The sequence below is a fragment of the Nerophis ophidion genome, linkage group LG09 (assembly GCF_033978795.1).
Source record: "Nerophis ophidion isolate RoL-2023_Sa linkage group LG09, RoL_Noph_v1.0, whole genome shotgun sequence".
NCBI classification, from domain to species: domain Eukaryota; kingdom Metazoa; phylum Chordata; class Actinopteri; order Syngnathiformes; family Syngnathidae; genus Nerophis; species Nerophis ophidion.
In genome coordinates this window covers 6143452-6153832 of record NC_084619.1, presented here as the reverse complement: position 1 = coordinate 6153832, position 10381 = coordinate 6143452, and the positions used below count along the sequence as shown (strand labels likewise).

Here is a 10381-nt window from a genome sequence, read left to right as displayed (position 1 = left end):
AGTCAACAAAACTATACTTTCTGACTAAAACTCCCATCATGCTTTTCGCTGCGCTGTCACGCATGCGCACTCGACAACAGAGCTCAAACTGCACTCAACTGTCAAGCTAGAGTGGGGGGATTTGGATTGATTGATTGATACTTTTATTAGTAGATTGCACAGTTCAGTACATATTCCGTACAATTGACCACTAAATGGTAACACCCGAATACGTTTTCAACTTGTTTAAGTCGGGGTCCACGTTAATCAATTCATGGTAACGCCACCCATGTACTTCAATTCCCAGAATTCCTTAAAGTGAAGCAGCCAAATCTGAGATTAACGTTTTTGAAAATACAAATGAACACATGTATTTAATTGCTAGTCAATGTAAATAACACTAGGATCGGCGATTTTCAACTTGTAACGCCCATAACGGTAACTTTATGTGCGGAAATAAAGTCAACAAACTATACTCCCTGACTCAAACTCCCATCATGCTTTTCGCTGCGCTCTCACGCATGCGCACTCGGCAACAGAGCTCAACTGCGCTCAACTGTCAAACAAAAGTGGGTGGGTGCCAGTTTATGTACTACAATCCCCAGAACTCTTTAGAAAAAAGCAGTCAAATCTGAGTTTAACGTTTCTGAAAATATAAATGAACACATGTATTTAATTGCTAGTCAGTGTAAAAACACTTGTAACGCCCATAACGGTAACAGTATATTTGCGGAAATAAATTCAACCAAACTACACTGTCTGACTCAAACTCCCATCATGCTTTGCTCTGCGCTCTCACGCATGCGCACTCGGCGAGAAAGCGCAAACCCCGAGCTCCAACTGTCAAGCTGTCCTTTATCGTCGCTTGTGTATCAACATTTATCGTCCTTCTGAAAAATGTCGACCAGGGGATGTTTTCCAGCAGTTTTTTCATTCACAAGAACGTGAGTATGTTATCTACGAGACTGTAATAAGCAGCACTCATTGCCAGCTATGTATTGACTTATTTAAAACACAGGAATGACATATTTAGAATGGATTTGGGGGGGCCGTCTGTTTTCTGCAGATTTGTCCATAATCGCAATAGCTTTATGGCACATGGGACAGGCTATCTACTGGATTGTTGTTTAGTCTACCCCTTTTTTATGATGGACTGCTAAAATCAACATTTTGAGTCAAAAGTCATTCACCTTCCAGATGATTTAGCACAAAAAAAAAACCTCCACCCAGTCTGGAATGCAGCAAAACATGATCGTTATGTGACAGAATGTAGTATGAATGTAAGAATATTTTGAATGTTGGAATGGTTTTAATGTTGAAGAGTTTGAATTTCCAGGAAAAAAACGGAATTTGGTTTGGAACTTGAAAAAGTGTTACCGTATTTCCTTGAATTGCCGCCCGGGGCGCTAATTAATGCAAAAACTCTTCTCACTCCTGCGCTTACCAAAGGCATGCGTTAAAAGTAAGCATGCGCTAATTATTTTAAAACCTCTTCTCACTCCGGCACTTACCAAAGGTATGCAGTAAAAATTTGAGTGTGATGTAAGCTTGGACCTTAAATCCTACTGAATAGCTCTTAATCTTCTTCCCTTTATGCGATTTCAAATTACCGGTATTGAGATCAGCCTACTCCATTTTGAAAATGATGACAGGGGAAGTGTCACTCGTGACATCACGAGTTTGACCAGGCGGTAATACTAAGCATGCGCTAATTATTTTGGGAAGCGAGTTTGACCCGGCAGTAATTCAAGGCAGGCGCATACTATATGCCCTGCTGCAATTCAAGGAAATACGGTAGTTGAGTGGAATGTGTTGACGTTGGAATGGTTTGAACAGGTTGAAAAATGTGGAAATTGTGCATCTTGGAAGAATGTCCCATTCATTTCAATGGGAACTTCCTGGTAATTTGGGAACTTGGGGAAAAGTGGGATTTTTTTTTTTTTTTCAGAAAATGATTAGGAGCATGACTGTCCTGAATGAATTGGTTGGTGTTGAAGAAATGTTGAAGTAGTAAAAGGTGTTAGGGAATTTCGGGAAAATCTGGAATTTTTTTGAAAATGGTAAAAAACTTGCCCTGCGATGAGGTGGCGACTTGTCCAGGGTGTACGCCGCCTTACGCCCGATTGTAGCTGGGATAATCACCAGCGCCCCCCGCGACCCCAAAGGGAATAAGCGGTAGAAAATGGGTTGATGGGTAAAAATACTTGAATGGTCTGTAGATAGATAGATAGTACTTTATTTATTCCGTCATTAGAGTTCCTTCAGGAAAATTACAATTTTCAGCACAATCCCATTCAAGATCAGACAAACATTACAGGGAGACAGAACAGGATCGCTGACGGGTCTGCCGGCTTCCAGCGCCCCTTACAAAAAAGATGACATACAGGTAAACAAGGGGGGTGGGGGTGGGGGGGGGGGAATAGAAGATTAAAATAAAATTTAAAAATCGGTCTTAGCCTAGGCCCTGGAGTGGGGGTGCAGACTGAGGCCAAGGGAAAAAAATAAAAATAAAAAAATAAATAAATCGGTCAAGAAATGTTGAATGAATTTCGGGAAAACCGGGAATTTTTCCAGTTCAAAAAACAACTTAGTTTTTTGTCCTAATTAAGAGAAATGTTTTGTAGGTGGAACGGTTGAAGTGGGTTGAAAAATGTGGAAGGAGTTGTTGCCGGACAAAAGGGTGGAAATAGGGCTTTGGAAAACCAGGAATTCTGGAAAATCCTGGATTATTCTTAACTTGGAAAAATTATGGTTTGAATTTCCAGAATGGTAAAATATTTTGAAATGGTTTGAATAGGTTGAAAAATGTGGAAATGGTGAAAGTTTGGAAAAATGGCCTATTCATTTTGAATAGGAAAAACATCCCGTCAAACCTGGAATTCTGGGAAATCAGGGAATTTTGGGAATTTGTCAAGGAAAAGGCCGCGATTCCCGAAAAGGCTGAATAGTTTGAAGTTTGAATGGTTTGAATCAGGTGAAAAATGTGGAAGTTAGAGCACTCCAAAATCCGAAAAGATTAAGAATAAGTTGAAGAATAAATACATACATTTTGGTGTAGTAGACCATATGTGTGAATGCTTTGAAGCATGGGTGTCAAACTCTGGCCCGCGGGCCAAATTTGGCCCGCCGTGTAATTTAATTTGGCCCTTGAGGCAATTTTAAATTAAGATTAGATCCGGCCCGCCGGTATTATACTGCGGCAATGCCTCTGTAACACTGCATTCACCGCTGATACTCATACTTACCAACCCTCACGATTTTCCCGGGAGACTCCCAAAGTTCAGTGCCCCTCCCGAAAATCTCCCGGGGCAACCATTCTTCCGAATTTCTCCCGAACAATATTGGGGGCGTACCTTGAAGGCACTGCCTTTCGAGTCCTCTACAGCCTGTCGTCACGTCCACTTTTCCGCCATACAAACAACATGCCGGCCCAGTCACGTAATATATGCGGCTTTAACTCACACAAGTGAATGCAAGGCATACTTGGTCAACAGCCATAAGGGTCACACTGAGGGTGGCCGTATAAACAGCTTTAAACACTTTTACAAATATCCGCCACACTGTGAAGCCACACCAAACAAGAATGACATGCATTTCAGGAGAACATCCGGACCGTAGCACAACATAAACTCACAGAAGAAATACCCAGAATCCTTTGTAGCACTAACTCTTCCGGGACGCTACAATATACACCCCCTGCTACCACCAAACCCCCGCTCTGCCCAATTTTTCTTTACATTTTATTTGATATGCCATTGATTATTTTTTAATCATTATCATTATAATTTGAAACTCGATTTTGTATGTGACTATAAAGTAATATAAGCCTTGCTTGTTTACTATTCAATGCAAAACTTGTTTGTGTCCCTATTCAATGTTTATCAATCAATGTTTATTTATATAGCCCCAAATCACAAATGTCTCAAAGGACTGCACAAATCATTACGACTACAACATCCTCGGAAGAACCCACAAAAGGGCAAGGAAAACTCACACCCAGCGGGCAGGGAGAATTCACATCCAGTGGGACGCCAGTGACAATGCTGACTATGAGAAACCTTGGAGAGGACCTCAGATGTGGGCAACCCCCCCCCCCCTCTAGGGGACCAAAAGCAATGGATGTCGAGCGGGTCTAACATGATACTGTGAAAGTTCAATCCATAGTGGCTCCAACACAGCCGCGAGAGTTCAGTTCAAGCGGATCCAAGACAGCAGCGAGAGTCCCGTCCACAGGAAACCATCTCAAGCAGAGGCGGATCAGCAGCGTAGAGATGTCCCCAACCGATACAGGCGAGCGGTCCATCCTGGGTCCCGACTCTGGACAGCCAGTACTTCATCCATGGTCATCGGACCGGACCCCTCCACAAGGGAGGGGGGGACATAGGAGAAAGAAAAAGAAGCGGCAGATCAACTGGTCTAAAAAGCAGGTCTATTTAAAGGCTAGAGTATACAGATGAGTTTTAAGGTGAGACTTAAAACAATAAAAGAAAAAACTTTTTTTGGATAATATACTTCTGTAAATAAAAAAAGTAGTTTAGTACATAGTATCCTAATAAATAATTAAGTAAAACATCGATTGTAGCTGAGATAGATATTAAAAGCTTAATTAGTTCAACCTTGGCCCACGGCTTTGTTCCGTTTTAAATTTTGTCCCACTCTGTATTTGAGTTTGACACCCCTGCTTTGAAGCATTCACATAAAAAAACAAAAGTCCAATTGTCCCATTTAAACGATGTTCTGGTGCTACCAGGTTGCATACTTCTTAGCCGAAGTTGCACCAAAATGACAAAAAGAAAGCATGTTTAAAACGGCCTGTTGAGCTGCTTTGTCAAACCAGCAATTATTCTTTTTCCAATTAATGTGTAATTACCCTCGATAAACCAGTTTCTGAAGCTTTTTAGTCTCCGCCTTCTTTTCTTACCACTGCTGGTGCAAACTCAAGTATTTTCAAGAGGTTTTTAGGCTCTAGAGAGATTAGTTGAGATTTGTTTTGAATGAAGATCCCCTTTGGTTGTAGAAGTCCAGCATGTTGTCATCAACGCAGTACTTTAAAACAACTCCGTCTCAAGGCTGTTGAGTGCTTTGTAAACCATTTTCTTTCTTCTAGGTGATTGCATGTTGCAGGATGTGGAGGTGTTCCCAGCCCTCTTGTGCACCTGTTGCGATGCGTGCTACTGCGCGCATGTCCAGGAGAAGGAGATGCTGGCTGCCTCAGTGGTTTACCACAAGGCGGGCCTACTTCAAACTGCTGCTTCAGTCCCTTTTCTATAACTCCGTCACGGACTCTGATGTGCTTTTTGATACATTGTTTACACCACTGTTTTGGACCGTGGACTACTTGACACGCTGGTTTGGTGCGGTGAGTATTTGCATGTTTGGTTGATAGAAGTCATTTTCTCTTCCGTAGATATTTTTTAGTTTGCATGCTGAAAATCTAATTTTTTTTTGGGAACAAATTAGTATTTTTACGCACTTAAAATGACAAAAAAAATATGGATTTATAAAAATATATAATGCTCAGTTTTGATTGACATGGCCAGAATGATACTATGGAACAGGGGTAGGGAACCTATGGCTCTAGAGCCAGATGTGGCTCTTTTGATGACTGCATCTGGCTCTCAGATAAATCTTAGCTGGCATTGCTTAACACGATAAGTAATGAATAATTCCGCTGGTAATCAGTGTTTAAAATAACGTTCAAAATATATAACATTCTCATGCTTTTTTATGTTCAAGAAGTTGCATTAATGGGAAGAAGTAATTTATTTATTATTGGTTAGTGTGGAGCTCGCCCTCCTGGGGGTTCTTCAGACCACCAAGAGCCTGTTTTAGGGTTACCATATTGTTTTATTTTATTTTTCTCTCAGTTGCTTTCCAGCAATTGTCTTTTTCTCTTTCGTCCTCACTCGCGCTCTGGCTCCAGCCCCAACCCTGTCTCTCCTCCTGGCTGCTGCTTATAAAAGAGCGACAGGTGATTAGATAACAAGGCCCAGGTGGCCTTCTACGCACCTGTCGCTGATTTCGAGGCCGGTCCTGGCCACATCCTGCTTTGCTGCAGGCCCACAGGCCACGTCCCCTCCACAGTTAGCTTCAGGATAACAATGTTATTACAAAGAATAAGAGACCTATTATACTCTGGAAATGTTGGTCTTACTTAAAATGCACGCGTTTAGTTGTTTTCAGTGTTAAAAAAAATATTATATGGCTCTTAGGGAAATACATTTTAAAATATTTGGCTTCTTGGCTCTCTCAGCCAAAAAGGTTCCCGACCCCTGCTATGGAATCTTCAGAGTGGAACACAATTGAGGGTTTGTTTGACTCTTTAATTTTAAATAATTTTTTTCCAGGGCTTTTTTTTTTTTGTTCAACTCCACATTTCAATTTTTGGGGTGCTTTATAGTTTACAGCAGGGGTCTCAGACACGAGGCCCGCGAGACGTTATTTTGCGGCCCCCACCTTAATATTAAAAGTTAATGTTAGTGTGGCCCGCAAGTTTTATATGAATGGCGCTTGACAGCTGTGTGTTATTCAAGTCCAAAATGGCTCTTTCAACGTTCTGGGTTGCCTACCCCTGCTTTAGTGGAAAAGCGGCAAACGAGTGAAAGCGACAGAAACGTTGCCATGGAGACGATGCCATGCCTGGCTGCAGTCACACACCGCGACTTGTCCGTCAGAAATAACAGTCCCTGATAACCTGGACAAATTCGAACCGTTGTTTTTTTTGTTGAATTTGCATTGCCTCACACGATGAACACTACATATATTTCTATATGACGCCGGATAACACTGCGGGAGCCGTCACTTTTTTTGCACCCCGCTATCCTGGTACTTTCCCAGCTATTATCCGCCGACCGCCGTGTTGCTGTAGGGAGGAAAAGATTAACACACATTGCGGAAATAACATTATTCTTCGTGCGTCGGCTAAATACAAATATATTCCACAACCCCAAACATGGCTTCCTAATCATTATAACAATATGTTTATTATTGCCTTTGTACTTTATAGTGATGAAGAATTTCACTGCATCATATTCAGAGCTGTGCTTCTCCAAGTCACTGGTGTGTGTGAGTGACAGGAAAAAAAGTTCTGACTCACTTTGAGGTAAGCCGTTTTGGTGCCACCTGTACCTGCGACCTGTGAAAATACAGTCATATCCGAGTCCATCCATCCATCCATCATCTTCCGCTTATCCGAGGTCGGGTCGCGGGGGCAGCAGCCTAAGCAGGGAAACCTAGACTTCCCTCTCCCCAGCCACTTCGTCTAGCTCTTCCCGGGGGATCCCGAGGCGTTCCCAGGCCAGCCGGGAGACATAGTCTTCCCAACGTGTCCTGGGTCTTCCCCGTGGCCTCCTACCGGTTGGACGTGCCCTAAACACCTCCCTAGGGAGGCGTTCGGGTGGCATCCTGACCAGATGCCCGAACCACCTCATCTGGCTCCTCTCCATGTGGAGGAGCAGCGGCTTTACTTTGAGTTCCTCCCGGATGGCAGAGCTTCTCACCCTATCTCTAAGGGAGAGACCCAAACTCATTTCGGCCGCTTGTACCCGTGATCTTATCCTTTCGGTCATGACCCAAAGCCCATGACCTGAGGTAAGGATGGGAACGTAGATCGACCGGTAAATTGAGAGCTTTGCCTTCCGGCTCAGCTCCTTCTTCACCACAACGGATCGGTACAACGTCCGCATTACTGAAGACGCCGCACCGATCCGCCTGTCGATCTCACGATCCACTCTTCCCTCACTCGTGAACAAGACTCCTAGGTACTTGAACTCCTCCACTTGGGGCAGGGTCTCCTCCCCAACCCGGAGATGGCATTCCACCCTTTTCCGGGCGAGAACCATGACTCGGACTTGGAGGTGCTGATTCTCATTCCGGTCGCTTCACACTCGGCTGCGAACCGATCCAGCCAGAGCTGAAGATCCCGGTCAGATGAAGCCATCAGGACCACATCATATGCATCATCTCCGAGTCAAGTAGCGTTATTAATAAACACCCACAAAAATAACTGTATTGTGAGGTAATTATGCTGCTGGTGTCAATCAGAACTAAGCAGTACTAGTACTGTCTTCTGTTTTAGCCCAAGTGTACATACATACAGTACATGTGTATGAACAGAACTCTACCTTAACCAATAATTACATTCTTTTTCATCAAAGAGTCCAGAGACCTTAACTTAAGTAAATTAAGCTGTTCTGTAAGATACATGCTTGTAATTAACTATTGTGTTTTTGTGTATAAGGTGTTTGTTTTCATGGTGGTACTGCTGACCTGCTCCATCCTGGTGATAGCCTACGTGGTCCTCCTGCCTATCATTCTCAACACGTACTCCCCTCCATGGATTGCTTGGCACCTATGTTACGGACACTGGAACATCGTCATGATCGTTTTTAATTACTACAAAGCCACCAAGACCGCCCCGGGATACCCTCCTCTTGTAAGGATAGACTTGTATTTATCCCACAATGGGGAACTTACATTGTTGCAGTGCCGTTTTTTTACGTACTGAGAATTAAAGCGTAATGAAAAACATAATAATAGCAATAAACACTCATTCTGTGGTTGCACAAGTCACTTTGCAGTCCATGCTCAGTGAATGTAAAGCAATGCTTTAATGGTTGTTAATTGTGTTGGATTTCTTTCAGGAAAAAAATGGCATGCCTTTTGTGTCCGTCTGCAAGAAATGTGTCAATCCCAAACCAGCTAGAACACATCACTGTGGTATCTGCAACAGGTGAGTCCATGTCATTGCAACTGTCTTCTAGATTCAAAGTCCTACTAATGTCAAAAAGTAAAAGATGCTTTAATATAAATTGAATACAACTCATATTGTTTATTATCATTCTCATTTAAACCGCAATAAACCCGTCTTTATCGCTCGTATTTGGTTCCAGGCCTGACCGTGGTAAACAATACATTTCTGCAAAGAAGGAATTATTAACAATACATGTACTATTTTAATCGCTAAAGCATATAACACGTATTTACGACATTCTAAATATGTTTTTTTTTAACATTACGAGAGCCCTCTCGACATGAAATAACCCTCCACCCATTTACAATTGTGTAACCCAATATTGTAATGCTGCCTGACCCTGAGCCAATCAGTGGCCATGACACTGAACAGGGTGCTCTGATAGCTTTGGTGTCATCTAGCGACAAATACTACCGTGGTATTGATATTTTTTGTTGATTCGGCCATTTTTATGTGTGCAAAAATACATAAAGGATGCTAAAAAAAAAAAAATAAAAAAAATCCACGTTCGAGTGAAGCTGCAAACCTCAAAATGCGATGTGGCGAGGGACAACTGTAGTTAACATAATTACAAATACATCAACAATATGTATACATTTAGTATTAATAAATGTTTAAATAAATTTACATTGCTATTTTTTATGTTTATTGACTAGATATTTAATTTTGCTCAAAAAAATAACTCTGACCATTTAGGGAATAGGTGTCAAACTCTGGCCCGCCGCGTAATTTCATTTGGCCCTTGAGGCAATATCAAATTAACATTAGAGCTGGCCCGCCGGTGCTATACAGCGGTGCCGCTATAACACCGCATTCACCGATTCCCCGGGAGACTCTCAAATTTCAGTTCCCCTCCCGAAAATCTCCCGGTGCAACCATTCTCCCGAATTCCACCCGGACAACAATATTGGGAGTGTGCCTTAAAGGCACTGCCTTTAGCGTCCCCTACAACCTTTCGTCAAGTCTGTTTTTCCTCCTCACAAACAGCGTGCCGGCCCAGTCACGTTATATATGTGGCTTCTACACACATGTGAGTAAATGCAAGGCATACTTGATCAACAGCATACATGTCACACTGAGGGTGGCCATATAAACAACTTTAACACTGTTACAAGTATGCGCCACACTGTGAACCCACACCAAACAAGAATGACCAACACATTTCGGGAGAACATCCGCACCGTAACACAACATAAACACAACAGAACAAATACCCAGAACCCCTTGTAGCACTAACTCTTCCGGACCACTACAATATACACCCCCCCTCCCCGCTACCAACAAACCCCCCTAACCCCGCCCACCTGAGCCTCGACATTAACTGAGCAGTAAAAAGGCCTGACTGGTTAATTTATTCATTATTTTATTTTCAAATGTATTAGCCTCTGGAAAAAGTTAATGTTGATATTTACCTCAGAAGGCTGCAAATACAAGAGAGGCATTCAATTTTTATTTAAATTTGATTTGATATGCCATTGCTATTTTTTAATTATTGTTATTATTATTTGAAACTCAATTTTGCATGTCACTATAAAGTTATATAAGCCTTGCTTCTTCAATATTCAATGAAAAACTCGTTTGGGTCCCTATTCAATCAATCAATCAATATTTGCTTATATAGCCCTAAATCACTAGTGTCTCAAAGGGCTG

General features: G+C 42.3%; 1 protein-coding gene across 1 annotated transcript; it reads left to right on the top strand.

Annotated features, from left to right (window-relative positions):
- Positions 1 to 793: 793 nt before the first annotated feature.
- LOC133558953 (palmitoyltransferase ZDHHC16A-like) lies at positions 794 to 10346 on the top strand. The gene is made up of 4 exons (XM_061910155.1): positions 794 to 923; positions 5087 to 5338; positions 8219 to 8413; positions 8622 to 10346. The coding sequence occupies exons 1-4, from the start codon at positions 891 to 893 to the stop codon at positions 8712 to 8714; spliced, it is 573 nt and encodes a 190-aa protein (XP_061766139.1). The 5' UTR covers positions 794 to 890; the 3' UTR covers positions 8715 to 10346.
- Positions 10347 to 10381: the final 35 nt, after the last annotated feature.